Here is a 16,629-nt window from a genome sequence, read left to right on the forward strand (position 1 = left end):
GCAGAGATACCAGGAGAGCAAGAAAACATGTCTCAAGTGGTTGACCCAAATGTGCTATAGCCAAAACCTTTTAGGCTCAGCAGAGGGGTGTTGAAAGGGGAAAATTTTACAATCTCCTGCTGTCTGTCCTTTCTTTTACTGCCTGATGCTTATGGAAATAGTGCTCTCACTGCTGGGTTTCTTACAATCCTGTATCATATGGGTGTTTTTCAAGAGAGGCAGTTAGTTCTCACTTTTAGCTGCAGATCATTAATTGGGTCTGTCCTCAAATGAAAGACAGGAATGTGTGAATCAGTTCATTCTCAGGGAGATAGGGAGATGGGGAGTTCTGGAAGTGATGACAGTGGCTTTGACATTGATCTGTGGGCCGCGAATCTGTGTATCCTGTTACTTCTAATAGTTAAAAGTTTCTAAGCACAGTGCAGAACAACTTGGAAGAGATGCAATTTGTAACTTGAAGGATTGGGCAGGATTAGGTGGGTTGCTACCCCACTTATTTTCAGGTTGACTTTAAAACATTCCCCCTAACTTTTTTCCAGTGGATTCTGTCTATCCCGAGATGAAGCAGGAATGGCCCCACGAGCAGGGCTCATTTTGAGGGGGAACGCGCAGGAACGCAGTTCTGGTAGTTCTCCAAAGAGGTCACATGTCAGGTGGCCCCACCCACCTGGTTTTTGGCCATTTTGGGCCCATTTTGGCCTGGATTGGGCCCAAAATGGCCAGGATTTGGCCTCTTACGGGTGGTGGATCACTCTCCCACTCAGCAGCAGCCCAAATCTGACCATTTTGGGCCCCTTTTCAGCCATTTTCATCCCCTTTTTGTCATTTTGGGCCCAATTTTGGCCCTGAATGGCCAGGATTGGGTCCAAAACAGCCAGGATAGGTGAGGTCAGGGGGTGTGGCATATGCAAATCAGTTATGCCAATGACACTTCCAATGCTGGCAAGGGAGCGTGGCATATACTAATAAGTTATGCTAATGAGTTCCTGCAGCTCTTTTTCTACGAAATGACCCCTGTCCACCAGTATTGTGAAAAGTCACAGAGAAAATATTTCATATTCAGGACTGGATGAGCCTGCCTAACTGGAAATAGACTCAGCTGAATTTGGGGCTTCAGGTGGAAGAAGAGTTTGCTGACTCTGGTGGGAAAGGCTAGATGGGATTACCAGAGAGAGTAGCTGTGTTAGTCTGTTGTAGCAAAACAAAACAGAAGTCCAGTGGCACTTTACAGACTAACAATATTTATTCCAGCTTGAGCTTTCGGTCCTGTTCCACTTAGGGTTGCCGCCTCCAGAAATTCCTGGAGATTTTGAGGGTGGAGTAAGGTTGCCAGTGCCAAGTTGGGAAATTCCTGGAGATCTGGGGGGAGAAACCTGGAGAAAATGGGGTTTGGGGCGGGGGGGGGGAAGGACCTTGGCCTGGCATAATTCCATAGAGTCCACCCCAGAAGTAGCCATTTTCTCCAGGTGAACTGATCTCTGTGGCCTGGAGACCAGTTGTAATTCTGGGAGATCTCCAGCCACTACCTGGAGGCTGGCAACCCTAGGGTGGAGCCTGGAGATGGTGGGGTTTGGAAAGGAGAGGGACCTCAGCAGAGTATAATACCATAGACTCCACCCTTCAAAGCAGCCATTTTCAACAGGTGAACTGATCTCTGTAGTCTGGAGATCTGTTGTAATTCTGGGCAATCTCCAGCCACCACCTGGAGGATGGCAACTATATTCCACCTAGACTTGTTCAGGCCAGAGCTGTTTGTGATGTTGAAAGAGGCAGGCGCTTAGAAGGACAGCTCTTTGGGGCTTCAGGTGGGGGAAGAAGAGGAAGCTGTCTCTTCAAGTGCCTGCCTCTGTAGTAGTGCCAGTCTGCCTCTCCCACTACCACAAAGAGTGCTAATTTAGGCAAGACTAGAAGAGAATTATGGAATATCTGGAAACCTTTTTGAAGATGTGCTGGACCTAACATTAGACCGCATTCATTAATATTTCAGTTTCATCCGTTGCCTGCTTTTCTCCCTGATGAGGATCCAGAACAGTTCACAAAAAACACTAAGATGTAATTAAATAAATCATGACTTAAACCAGCAGACAACAAAGTATGAAAACAAATAACTCTCCCTCCGCCCAAGGCTGCATGCATCCTGAGCAGTTTCTGAATCCAGTGCCCCAGCTCACATAATGGCACAGGCTGTGAGCCACAGGCCAAGTGCAGCACTTGCCCAAAGGCTTACACCTCTGGCCACCCCCAGGCGTTTTATACTTGCAGCAGGAAGAAACAGAAGCTCAGCTAGAACAAGCAACTCTGATTAGTAGTGACTAATAAATAAGCAGAGTGCCAGTGTGGCATAGTGGTTAGTGTCGGACTAGGATTTAGAAGACCCAGGTTCAAAACCCCACTGTACCATAGAAGTTTGCTGGGTGACCTTGGGCCAGTCCGTCTCTCTCAGCTTAAACTACCTCACAGGGATGTTGTGATGAGGATGAGAGGAGATGAGAACAGTGCTGTAAGCTGCACTGGGTCCCCATTGGGGAGAAAAGCGGGAAATAAATAATTATAAAGAGTGAATATGTAATTCAAGCTTATTAGCAAGACTTTACGCAGTAATTTATTTGTTTGTTTGTTTGTTTGTTTGTTTGTTTTTATTTATTTCAAATTTCTATTCTGCCCTCCCCGTAAGTGGACTCAGGGCAGATAACAACATATTAAAATACAATAAAAGTTCATCTACATTAAAACAACAGTGTATTAATACACATTTAAAACAGGATGGTGGACAGCCTTCACAGGGAGGGTTAAGATATTATACACCCCTTTTTCCAGGCTGGCGGAGGCCCAGCCTCAGCCATATGCCTGGCGGAACAACTCTGCTTTGCAGGCCCGGCAGAAGATCCTGCTGGGCTCTGATTTCCGCAGACAGAGCATTCCACCAAGTGGGAGCCAGGACCGAAAAGGTCCTGGCTGTAGTCGAGACTAGGCAGACCTCCTTGGGGGCAGGGACCACCAACAGCTGTTTGTCCCCCGATCGGAGTGTCCTCTGGGGAATATATGGGGAGATACGGTCCCATAGATACGCTGGTCCCAGTCCGCACAGGGCCTTATAGGTCAATACCAGAATCTTGAATCTAATCCAGTACTCCACTGGCAACCAATGCAGCTCGCATAAGAATGGTGTTATATACGCCTTATTTGGCACTCTTGTAATAACACGCGCCGCTGCATTTTGTACCAGCTGTAATCTCCGGGTCAAGCTCAAGGGCAGCCCTGCGTAGAGCGAGTTACAGTAATCTAGCCTAGAGATGACTGTTGCTTGGATCACTGTAGTTAAGTCACAGGTTGACAGGTAAGGGAAAAGTTGCCTGGTCTGCCGCAGATGGAAAAAGAGGACCTGACAACCACTGTGACCTGTGCCTCCATTTTCAGGGAGGCATCCAAGATCACCCCCAGGCTCTTAACCCTCAGAACTGGCACTAACGGTGCCCCATTGAGGGCCAGTCTCGAACCTAATCCCAAGTACAGGACCTCAAGTACAGGACCTCCGTCTTCGTCAGGTTCAGTTTTAGCCAATTCTGCTTCAACCAACCAGTCACGGCTGCAAAAGCATGTTCCAGGACATCTGGGGCTGAGCCGGGCCGGCCGTCCATCATCAGATACAACTGGGTGTCATCTGCATATTGATGACACCCAAATCCAAAATTCGCACCAACTGGGCAAGGGGGTGCATATAGATGTTAAACAATTATATACCTAAAGATGGTGACTGGTTGGACCCAGGGTTGCCAACTCTGTGTTGGGAAATCCCTGGACATTCTAAGTGAAGTCTGGAGGAGAAGGACCTCAGAAGGATACAATGCCATATAGTTCACCCTCCAAAGCAGCCATTTTCTCCAGGGGAATTGATCTCTGTGGTCTGGAGATCACTTATAATTCTGGGAGATCTTCAGGCCCCACCTAGAGATTGACAACCGTAGGTTGGACCACAGGCTCAACTGAGCCTAATTTGATACAGACTGTCTGCTTCTCCCCACCCCCCTACCCCCCAACCAGCACTGTGCATAAGTAGGGGAAGGAGGAGAGATACGTGAGCAGCAGAGAAAGGAGTCCTCTGAATACCAGTGGTAGGAGGCACAAGGTTTTGTCCTGCATACCTCACTCGTAGGCTTTCCAGGAGCATCTGGTTGGCCACTGTGTGAAAAAGCATGCTGGACTAAAGGGCCCGTGCCCAGTTGCTATTATGTTCCTACTGGGGATGGGAGTCAATAATGAGGTCAATTCTCTTACTTCCTTGAATTGCCAGTTGCCCTGTAGAGATAGAAAAAGGGTTAGAGTGACATACGCTCTGATAAAAACAGAGAGCCCTGATTGGTGGCAGCAATTCTCTGTGGACTGGAAGTTAAGAGCGCAAAGCCAGTTCAGTTTTAGATTGGATGGACTTGAGTAGTTGTGTAATTAATCTTTTTGGCTATTGCTGTGCCAAGGATATTGAATCTCTGCTCTTGTGTTTCTTTCAGCCCCTAGCAGGAGCAGTGTAGGGACACCGGTGCCTGGCCCTCCACCCCCGTCCACGACTGGCACGCCGGCTGGGCAGCCCACAGCCATCACCCGCCTGCACATGCAGCTGCACCTTCATGACCTGCAGCAGAATGCCAGTGACCTCCGCAACCAGCTACACCAACTCAAAAAAATGCAGGTAAGTTGAGGCTGGAGAAAAGGTGGGTCTCCTTTCCATGGGAGTGCAGAAAAGAAAGTATGGAACTGGATAGCTTCCATTATGGGTTCTGCTGAGATTCTTGAAATCTGTGGATGAGCTTGCTGAAGCCCGGCAGGTGGTAGAATATGAGTTTCAAGGAAACATGCCTAGATTTCTGCCCTCTCCAAAACCAGCAAAAATTGAATCAGTTATGCAAAATAAGAGAAAATATACAAAATTTCCCCAATTGCATAATGTACAAGCTGCAGAATTTAGTTTTGCTTAGCATAAAATTTGAATAATCTAGGCACAGATTAGTGGGGGTGTTATTTTCAGCAAGTACGCACAACATGGACAGGGCACAGGACAGAACCTGTTTACCCTGCAAATTAAAATAGTTCTCTACTAAATTGGGGTGGGGGGGAGTGTATGAATAGGGGCTATGGTTAGCACTTCCTCTTCAAAAAGTAATGGCCTGGTCACATATGCAGGAAAACTGTAGTGGTAGAATGAATAGTACCTCTTCCAACATGTACTTGATCTTCTTTTAAAGTCCATCATGACCTGAGACTCTCACATCTGAAAGACTGTTTTTCCTAGTATGAATCTGTGCAGCAGCTTTGCTTATAGTACCATCTTGCCACTCTGACAGTAAGATTATGGGGTTTTTTTCCGTGGTAGGTTCATTCTTTTGAAACAGCCTACTCGAGTAGGTGCGGAAGGTGCCTTCAGAGGTGCCTTCATTTGCTCTAATGAGGAATGAATCCAAAGTGGTTGTATTTCAGAAGACAGTTGTGGAGGGTAAACCTTTTTGGCAGATTTGGCTGCGCTTGTCACTGTGCATTTTCCACTGTGCTTTGTTTTTATCTTGTTGGAGGGTGGCCATGATGGTGCCTTTGCCGTTCTTGTGGCTTTGGTCTGAAGAGATAGGACAGCTTATCAATGTTTTAAATGAATAAATAAAATTATAGGATGGTATGACTGGGGGTGGACATGGTAAAGGTTTATAAAATTATGCATGTGGTGGAGATAGGGGAAGGAGAGAACTTTTTTCTCCCTTTCTCATAATATTAGAACTTGGGGTCTCCTGATGAATTGATGGGCAATAGATTCAGTAAGGACAAAAGGAAGAATTTATTTACTCAACAAGCAATTAAATAGTGGAATTCTCTGTCAGTCGACATAGTCATGGCCACAAGTGTAAGTTGCTTTTAAAGGGGAGGGGTCATGGAAGAGAGGTTCATCAGCAGCCGCTAGACATGAACCTCCATGCTCAGAGGCAATATACCTCTAAATACCAGTGCTAGGAGGCAACAGCAGGGGAAGGCCTTGGTCTCTGTGCTCCATTTGTTGGCCCTCCAGGCCACTGTGTAAAACAGATTGAGAGACTTGATAGACCAGGTCTGAGCCAGCCAGGCTGTTTTGATGTTTGTCAGCCATCACCCAGTCATGGATTTTTTCAGCCGTGGCTCCAGTCCTGTGGAATAAGCCACCAGCGAAGGTTAGAGGAATTCTATATCTCTTTCCCATTCTGGGAGCCAGCATTATTCAAAAGTACCTGTGACAAAATTTTGTTTCAGGCTCTGGGGAATTCTTGACAGTTTTTCAGTTGGGTTGGATGGGTTAATGGATTATTGTTGGGTTTTGATGTTGTTTTAATGTTTTAAAAATTTATTGCTTTGTGAGTCTCCATGGACCTGTTTTTCGGCAGAAAATTGTTCTGTACGTCTGAGGGTATTGTGCGTGTTCTAAGTTGGGGTTGTTTGGACCTTTTCAGCCCCTGTAGTTTGGGGTGTGTGGCTAAAGTGGGTGGAGTTTTAGTGTTAGTGTAGGTTGTGTTCTGAGATAATTAATGGTTATGCTTAAGGCTGGCTGAACCTAGGCCATTTTCACACTGCTTACCAGCCACGGAACATCGCGCCAAGCTCCCAGAATGACAGCGTCTTACTGGTGCAATTTCGCGTGAAAATGGCAATTCTCGCATGAAATCGCACCAGGAAGACGCTGTCATTCCGGGAGCTTGGCACGATGATCCATGGCCAGTAAGCAGTGTGAAAACGGCTCTCATTTCTTGCCACTACCAGACACAGCAGAAATGTGGGATATAAATACTTTATGGAAAGAAATAAAAGGGGGAGGTACTGTGCTGCATCAAGTCGGATTAGGGTTCTCAGCTGCCCATCAGTGGCAGGCAAACTCCCGGCAGTTTGCCTCATTGCCCGCTGATTGCTGGTGATCTGCAGGAGGTTGCAAGCTGCCCAGAGATCAGCTGCCACCAGTAGGCAGCCCAGGCAAGTGTGCAGCGGGTGCATTCCCAATGTGGTCGCAACAATGTCTCTTCCTCGTGCTTTGCATGGGAGCACTCCCATGCAATTTTGACCCCAAATGGTCCAATTCTAAAAGAATTGTTCCTGTGCAAAGCATGGGAGCGTTCTTGCACAAGACACAATGATGTCACTTCCAGAAGTGATGTCATTGTGTTGGCACCGGAAATGTGCATGTGAAGATCTTGTCAGTGAGAACAGGGCCCCCCTCACACTGGGAGGGTATGAGGACCTGGCAACTCTTAGTCAGACCACAATTCTTGGCATGGGCAGAAGCTGCCTTATACGTCCAGTGTTTCCTAGAACTTCCCTCTTTTCCCCAAGCTTTCCATCCCTCCACCCCCCAATATAGAAAACTATTTGTAATTTGTACTTATTTTAGAACATTTTAAGAAATGTTGGGGAATTCTTGAAGATTTGTGGGTTGGGGTTGGGAGGGACCTCAGTAAGGAATAATGCTGTAGATTCCACCCTCTATTTTCTCTAGGGGAATTGATCTCTGTTGTCTGGAGATGTTGTAATTCGAGGAGATCATCAAGCTCCACCTGGAGGTTGGCAACCCTAACTTATTTGTACACAGGCTCATACCAAGTAAGAGAAGCAAAAGACAGACCCCTGCTCCCAAAGAGCTTCTAGTCTCAGTGTAGACATTGGAAACAGCTAAATGGGTGGCCAGGGCAATGTAAGGAGAAGGGAGAGAGGCAAAGACAAGATGGGCTACGCAAGAGCCAGAATTCCAAGCCATTTCAGCTAGAGATGAGGACGGAACTGGGCCTTTTTTCCCTGGCTTTTTACAAACATAGGAAGATCCCTTTTGGATCAGACCACTGGTCTAAGTAGTCCAAAATCCTGTTTCACATAATGGGCAACCAGTTGCCCTGGAGGGCGAAAAGACAGAGCATAGAGGTGATGTTGCCTCCTAGCACTTCTCTACAAAGTTTTACAGAGCTCTTTGTTCCTTCATCCAGAAAAAAATAGGCAACTTGCACAAAGAATCGGTCCATCTTGCTATCTTTGTATCCTCCCTGTCTTTCCCAGTGTGGGCTTTTCGTCTCATTAGCTGAATTCACCAAAACAGAAATCCTGCTCAGCATGGAAGGGATAGTGTTGGAGTATCTGGCACTGGAACAGAAAGCCAGATGGCAGCTGAGCATCCCGAGCCAGAGATTTGATCTTGCCATCCTTGACCGTGGGAGGCTCTTGTGTTTCCTTGGAGTTGCTTAGCTTGAGAGATAATTAACAGTGACAGCTTGTTGGAAGCTGGGAAGTGGCGAATGGTGCAGGAGGGTGGGATGGCAAAGGCTCCCCTGTCTCCCCCAAGATGCTTTTGAACTTTGGAGAACCTGTGATGTCCAGTCTCTGAACTGCCTCTTTCCATCAATGTCAATTATATGTGCAATGCATCGCTCCACTGGACACCCAAAGGAGGGGAAAATATCCTGTGATTCTGAGTTATGAATGTTTTACCTTACAGAGGGTGTGTATTGAGCTAGGGCAGAGGTCTGCAAGGGATCAATTAAGAGCTGATATAAGAAAGCTTATTGCATAACTGAAAATATATTACTTAACTTTACTGATAATTGACATGTAGATTAATGATCCTTCAAGTTCCTGCCTCCCAAACACTGGTTGTTACAAGCTCTTTATTAGGATGTGGCCCGCATAAGATCTAAAAATAATTAATAAATATACACAGCAGCACCCTGCACAATTAATATAGTGTACTGGCATAAATCTGCACATGGTTCTCACTTGGATTCCTGACAACTGTTCCTCTTTATTATTTCCCCTTTTGCAAAGCATCTCTAAGAAGCCCTTTAGTCCTGCTGAAATCTTTTCCTGACATTCCCTTCTCAAACTCGTTGTTCTACCATCATACCTCTCCCTCCAGATACTTTTAATTTAAAGATTTGTTTTTAAAAAGCTGTATTGCGCTCCGTGCTGAGCCATACTTATATATGCTGATATATGCTGAATACCATAATAGTAATGACACTGGCTGGCCAAAACATGACAAGAAATCTGAAATGCGATGCAGGGGGGCGGGGGAGCAAGTAACAGAATAATCATCATTTGCTGTCTATGTGCAGTGGAGGAGTGTGTGTGCCTACTTCCCTCCCACACAAATCTTTGAACAATTGACATAAGCTGTATGCACATAGGCCTAATTAATACAATCCTTACCCTCCCCCTTTTGCGGACTTTGCAAGCAATTTCACATCACTTGGAGGAAAATACAACAGTCCAGAGTCTCTTTAAAGATATGTGGGGATCAACTGATGAACACAGTCCCCTGGGAATTTCTTCTTTACAAATCATAGGTGTGTGTGTGTGTAAGAGTATTATTAGATTCTTGCTCAGACTCTTTACACTCCTTCTTGAAGGAGAACTTCTGGGTGAACTGTACCTGAGTGATGCATCTGCATGCACCTCAGATGCTCATCTGGTACATGGTCGGTCCACAATCCTGTTTTCGTGACTTCATTCCACACCAGACCTTCATAGTCCCTGACTTTCTACCAGTGCAAACAAGGACAGTTGTTTTGTCCCAGTTCTTCACTTGCGGACTTGCTGTGTATCCATACATGCTGTCGCAATGTTTAACGGACTGGCTTGCAGAGTATGTGGTTCCCACTGGGGTTAGGCAATGTCCCCCCCCCCTCCATTCCAAAGGGCTCTGTACTCCCAGGACAGCAAATCTGCCTGTTTCCACACTTGGATTTGGTTAATTGGGTCAAGATACGTGCCTGTGAAATGACCCACGAAGACATTAAAAGTGAGGCACACTGCAGAAACCTGACCACAGCCAATTCTTTTCAATAGCAGTTTAGCTGTGTTCTGAATTACTGGATGCACTGAAAGTTTTAAAAAGGTAGTTTCTTTCTGTTTATCAGATCTGTCTTCTTCCTCCCACCCACTCTTCCTTTTTATCACTCTTTTTTCTTTTCCTTCCTTCCTTTCTAGCTTTCTCTTTATTCCTTTCTTCTCTCCCTCTCCCTTCCTTCCTACCTTCCTGGTTCATTATGGCTTTCGTGCCCCTAAGTGGAAGCTTCTTCTCTTTCTGCTCTGTACTGACTTCTTCCTCTCCCTGCTTCTGCTTTGTCCTTTCAGCTGCAAAACCAGGAGACAGTGAAGACGATGCTGCGGCGGACAGAGACGGAGATCAGTGTGCGGGTGATGGACACTATGCGCAAGCAGGAGGACCCTTTGCAGCGCCAGCGCACCCTGGTGGAGGAGGAGCGCCTACGCTACCTCAATGAGGAAGAGCTCATCACTCAGCAGCTGAAGTGAGGGTTTTGCAGTGGAAAAAACTCAGACTCATAAGTCCTAGGGTTGCCAGCTCTGGATTGGGACATTCCTGGAGATTTCAGGGGTGGAGCCTGGGGAGGGCAGAATTTGGAGAGGAGAGGGATCTCAGCATGGTATAGTGCCAAAGAATCCACCCCCCAACTCCCGCATCCATTTTCTCTGGAACTGATCGCTGTCTCCTGGAGACCTGTTGTAATTCTGGGAGATCTTCAGACCTCATCTGGAGGTTGGCAACCCTTATAGCTTGTTCTGCCCTTTGGAAACCAATAGGAGCCTGACCTGTGTTGCTTAGAGATAAGGTTGCCAACCTCCAGTTGGGGCCTGGTGATTTCCTGGAATTACAACTGGTTTCCAGGTAACAGAGATCATTTCCCCTGGAGAAAATGGCTCCTCTGGAGAGTTAACTATGACATTACACTTTGCTGAGGCCCCTCTCCTCCCCAAGCCCTGCCCTCCTCAGGCTTCACCCCAAATCTCCAGGAATTTCCCAACCAGGAGTTGGCAACCCTAATTAGAGAAAGTTGGGGGGAGTAACACAGAAAAAGGAGGAGGATGAGAGAGGCTGAAGAAAATGGATAGTTACAGCTTGGGTACCAATACATTTAACTAGAATTCAAAAGAGAGGTTTGATGTGGTGTAGCGGGAGACAAAATAGCCCTGGTCCACCCCTGACAGCAGAGGGCAGGAAGAAAGCCCACCCAACAGAGGAGAAAGGGAAGGAAAAGGGGGGGGGGAAAGGAGCAGGCTGTGGTGGCTTCTGCCCATTTCACTCCCGTCCTTATTGTGCCAGGTGGCAACAGCCCCCCCCCCCCCGTCTCCCATGAAGCAAAGGCACTGACTTGTGCTGACAGCTCACACTTGCCTCGCATGGGGCAGGGCTGCTGGCTCCCATGAGACCCACCTTCCTTGCTACTGACATCCAATGATGGGGGCACAGGGCCTCCAGTGCAGGTCTAAAATCAGGCAGTCCTTAAGATAATCTGGTTCTAGCCCATTTAGGGCTCTAAAGGTCAGCACTAGCACTTTGAACTACGCTTGGAAATGAGCTGGCAGCTTGCGTAGTTCTTTCTAAAACTAGGAGACGAGCTCCCATGAATGCATAGCTGTCAGCAGCCTTCCAGCAGCTCTCTGCATTAATTGGAGCTGCCAAACATGCTTCAAAGCCATGAGAGTGTGTCGCAGTTGTCTAATCAGGATATGATCAGAATGTGGCTCACTGTGGCCAGATCTTGCTTCTCTCAGAAGGAATGCAGTCGGAGAACAAACCCAAGCTGATTAAATGAGACCCTAGTGTTCCTGCGAAGTGACAGATACAGCAGCACACCCAAACTGCAACCTCGTTCCTTCACGGGGTGCAACCCCATCTAAACAGGGCTGACTCCTCATTCCTCTACACACACAGATTGGGCCTGGGGTCCACACACTGAATCAGGCATGGCACAGTCAGACATGAATTGTCGGCTCTCCTCTATTCCTGATTCAGACCCGAGCTGTGGTGCACATGGAAGAGGGGTTTCAGACAACATTTTCCCACCCTGAAACAGTCCCAGAAAAGCTCTGTTGCTGCTGGGGAAACACACATGTATTCCAGATAACATGCGGGTTTCCCCAAATAATACTATCTGGGCCTGTTATGGGTAGAGAAAATGCCATGGGGGAGGGGGGGGGGATGAAACCTTTCCTCCGTGTGCTCTGTGATCTTGATTCTAGTTGGGCACAAGAACTGAGTAGGACCATTGAGTTGGACCTGCAACTCAGTTGTGATTCTGTAAACTCTGATACTGGGTGGGGTCCCCAGATCCAACTTACACACTCTGCGGCAGGTTGAGTTTCCATTTATTGGCCCTTATCCAGCCCATTACTGTCTTCAGACATGTTTGAAACATTGGTGTAACTCTGCTGAAAAGTGTAAGTAGTGCTGTGGGTCATCACCTTATGGATAGCATTTCAATTCTCTTGAAAACCTCCCCAAGTAGCTTCATGTATATGTTAAGTCATCTGGAGGACATGAGGGAACCCTATAGAAACCCATACCACAAATACCATGGGGTTAGTCCTCCAGTGTCACTTTCTGTTACTAGTGAGCCAGATGGGGTGAAAGCCTGAGAAGCCCTAGTACTAGAGCACAGCATCCTCTCAATGCCCACGCCAATCAATCAGTCCAGAAAGATGCCACAGTCATGGTATCCAAAGCCACTGAGACATCAGGAGAAGTCAAAACAGTTGTCCTCTCCCTCTCTCTCTTCTGATGAAGGGCGAGAGGTAACAAAGGCAGAGTGACAAAGGCATCTCTGTTCCAAAATTGGGTAGGAGATGAGGGACCACGCACATCAAGTACTTCTGCTGGGACTGCATATGTGTGTAGGGGACCACTGGGAGGAAAAGAAGACCTCAGGTTTTCATGCCACTGCAGTCTGTTCTCCACATTCACTGAGGAAAAGCCAATGCATACATTATAAAGCCCTTGTGACTATCAGATGTCTTCCTATCAGAACTGTACTAGGAGTTCCCTGCTAAGAACTAAATTCCTAGGTGTGAGCAGGCCTGTTTCATCCTGGGACTCTGGTGTGCAGGGAGAAGAGCTTTAAGCTTCCCACACATGCACACACCCATGTATGCATGCGCACGTGTGCGCACCCACACACACACCCTGACTTGGATAGCCCAGGTGAGCCTGATCGCATCAGATCTCAGAAGCTAAGCAAGGCCAGCCTTGGTTAGTAATTGGATGGAAGACCTCCAATGAAGACCAGGGTTGCAGAAGCAGGCAGTGGCAAACCACCTCTGTTAGTCTCTTGCCATGAAAACCCCACCAGGGGTTGCCATAAGTCAACTCTAACTTGAGGGCACTCTCCACCCCCACCCCCACACATAATTTTCCCAAGCTGAAATGGCCCAGGCAGCTGCTGGGTTGACTCCGGGCAGCTTTTTCATCCAATTCTCCCTCCTTACTACAGCCTCCATCTCAAGTGGCTTTTTTCCATGCAAGTCCCATGGTCCCCAGGTCAACCTTTTAAGGTAGTCAAAGAGGACTCTGGCTGCCTTTTTGCCAGTAGAAAAGCTGGTTGGATCCAACTTGTTGTGATCCTCCTTATGGAACCTTATGTGCAGCTAACAGTACATATTAAGTTTCCTCAGTGGGGTTAATAGTGGATTCCCAGAGCTGTTTCAGGTCAGAAAAACGGGGGTGGGGGTGGGGCTTAAATCTTTTCTTTCTGATCTGAATTGGGCCTATGAATTAAATTCCCATCAGAGAACCCCCAATGTATGTCTGACAGATTTGGCCCTTTGCTAATTAATTCTAAACTTTCATCCTTGATCTCATCCAATATACCAGATGCCCTCTTCTGACAGCTGAGGCAGCAGTCCTAAACCACTGAAATAGGAGTGAGCATCCTTAGGATTGCACTGTCCAGGAAGTCTTCTAGGCTTTCATTGTCATTTAACCATACAGCCACTGGCAACCTTTTAGAAAGACCTTTCCCCCGCCCCCGCCAATCTGTGGAACACAGGTTGTTAAAGCCTGTATTCTAAAGGTTTTAAATAACTGTCAAGATTCCTGATGGGATTTTGCAATCTTCTTAACAGTACTTTTCAACTTCCTTTTAACTAATCCCCTAATTTTGTTTTTAAAATCCTCATTTTTTGAAATTAAATATAACTCTCTCAGGCTTGCTGGGCAATTTCCCATGCAGAGCAGATGCTGGACACGGTTTAGGATTAAAATTAAGAGCCGCCTCTCTTCAATGACTTAACTGTTCCCCCGCACAATAATTTTATTGTATCTAAAAATGTTGCTTCTCTGTCATGAGTCAAATTTACATTTATACGGTCAATTTCAAAGTGGCTGAAGCCAGCAATTTTTGTCACCTTGTCTATTTTTGGTAGCCTCCCAGACGCCCTTTCTGCACCTGAAGAATTGCATCAAAGTTTTTGTCACAATGGAGAGGAATTGTTTGTCCCCCGCATACAGAGAACTAGCATAAAGTATTTGAAACATTGGTGTCTTGCCCTTTGATTCCATCAGGATCCACAGTGCAGCTTTCAATCAAAATGGACAATATACCACAGCATTAAAAGCAACAATTAACACAATAATAATAGGAATCAACAGCATGAGAAGGGGGGAGGGGGAGAATAGAAGTAAAATGATCGCTAGAATAAAAAAGTTGGACACCAGACCAGATACAGTCAGTTGGATCTGACAATACTGTTCTGCTAATAACGATGAAGGCTTCCCTTGGTGAAAGGAACCCCACTCCAGCAGAAGAACTGGGTCCTGCCAATGAATTACTCCTTGTGGTGAGGGTAGCCTCCTTGCATCAGTGGAAGGGCCTGCCATTAGCTGAATAGGACCTTTGGACTGAACCCAGTACAATCAGCAATGAAAGAGATACAGAACCCAAATCCAAACTCCAGAAGAAGCCTTTCTAAACAGTACAGTAAAGAGGACATAGCCAGTCTCTCATGGAAAAGTAGACAGCAGATGGACGGGTGGGTGGGTGGGTTGGATGAACAGATAATTTGTTTGAGGCCAGACAGCAGTGTTTCTTTTGAGATGCTTATTTCAGTAGACTTTCACATAAGGCTATTCATAGGCCACACTCCATCACATGTATAATTAAGGTAGCCATACCATTCATATCCTTTCTGGCCAATGGCAACTTACAAGACTATGCGTGGTCATCAGGTCATTTCATTTAGCAGAAGAGTTCTAGGTTGACTAGAGAGAAGAGATGCAGCAGGACATGAAGGCCCGCATGGAGGGAGGATGCAGTAATCTAGACACAAGATGATGAAGTCCACAGGTGCTGTGTTGCCTTTCCTCTCCTCCTATGTCCTTTGGAAGGAAGGACAGCAACCCCTCAGCCTTGCCTTGTGTTCCATATTTCTGGTCTCTTACATGATGGTGTTTCTGCAGTGACCTGGAGAAAGCTGTGGAGAAAATCCAGAAAGACTGCAGCCACAATCATCGGCTTATCTCTCCACAAGAGCTGGAGGAGAAGTCCTTGGTGCTTAAACAGCTGGGAGACACCTTGACAGAACTGAAGGGTGAGTGAGAAGGAGCCAAAAAGGCTCAGCTAACTGTGTCTGGGATTTTTCTTGGGCTATTCCATGGCTGAGGAATTCAGTATTTGGGTTTCTGAGAATTTCAGTTTTCATCTTTAAAAAAAAAAAAAAATTCTCGATTTCACGATTGTTCTGGAGATGTATATGGGAAATATGAATGCAGTGCATCCATTTAACCTATTATGGCAATTGGATCCCTGTTTTATGAGTTGACCTGTGCGAGGAGCACTGTAGGAAGAATGGTCCAGCTGTTGCTCTTGTTGACTGGCTGACTTTTTAAGTCACTCCCACAATTATTCTAGTCCTGTTTAGCTGCTTTGATTTTGGTGACCCAACCATACATAAGGGGAGATCATGCTATGTGCAATCCTGTCGATAGGCACGGTTGTCCTTTTGTGCAAACAGAGCGACATGCATATCCAGTTCCGGTATGTGCAATTGGAAACCCAGGTTTTCAAGGGTACACATTTGTGTGTCTTGAAGCTGGAATGTACAAAGCTGTTCACACAAAATGGTGATTGTGCATATTGGAAAGATCATGAATAGTATGTTGTCCTTTTATGCCAGGTCAGAGCACCAAAACTGTAACAACTGAACGGGGCTTCTGAGAAGCTATGTTCTGCATCCCACCACTGTGTCCTCCAGCCTCCACCACATACTTCTCGGCTGCCGTTTCTCCTTCCACCTCCACTGCCTCACCAAAATTGATTTTTGTACTCTGCCAAAACCCTAATCCCAAGTTCGGGGGGGGGGGGGCGGAATTTAAAAAACTTCCTTTTAAAAAGTGTGGATTTATCCTAAATACAGGATATTTGAGGGGGTTATTTTTCAGGGCACACTTGGCCTTCTTTGTCATACGGATTATGAACAGGCTGTCTGCAAAAGCTCTGGGGGGGCTTTTCCAAGATATTAACCACAAGAACATATGAATCATAAAACTGGCTCAGACAATAGGTCTGTGGAGCCCTGGCCCTCCTGCAGCGGCCAGCCAGCCAGATGTCCTGGGAAGCTCACAAGCGGGACATAAAGAAGGCCTGATTTTTGCCACCAGCGTCTGCTTAGTGGAGATGTGCTGTCTCTCTGAAAACTCGGGTTTCATTTTTAGTTCTTACACCCATTAAGTGTTAGGGCTGCCTGCTGATTCGGCTCACGTTCTTCACTCAAGAACGGAGAGTCTGTATTTTGGAAGGCTGTCTGTTCCTTGACCCGTTTATGGCTGTTCACTGTATTTCTTCCTAAACA

General features: G+C 46.5%; 1 protein-coding gene across 1 annotated transcript in view; it reads left to right on the forward strand.

The window, feature by feature from the left end:
- The window catches only part of SRCIN1 (SRC kinase signaling inhibitor 1), a 125,209-nt gene that overhangs the window by 70,023 nt on the left and 38,557 nt on the right, over positions 1-16,629 (forward strand). The window contains exons 8-10 of the mRNA XM_054995286.1: positions 4,506-4,684; positions 10,120-10,295; positions 15,239-15,369. Coding sequence (XP_054851261.1) covers positions 4,506-4,684; positions 10,120-10,295; positions 15,239-15,369 — 486 coding nt within the window. The remainder of the gene's footprint in view (positions 1-4,505; positions 4,685-10,119; positions 10,296-15,238; positions 15,370-16,629) is intronic.

This window comes from Eublepharis macularius, chromosome 12 (genome assembly GCF_028583425.1).
Source record: "Eublepharis macularius isolate TG4126 chromosome 12, MPM_Emac_v1.0, whole genome shotgun sequence".
NCBI classification, from domain to species: domain Eukaryota; kingdom Metazoa; phylum Chordata; class Lepidosauria; order Squamata; family Eublepharidae; genus Eublepharis; species Eublepharis macularius.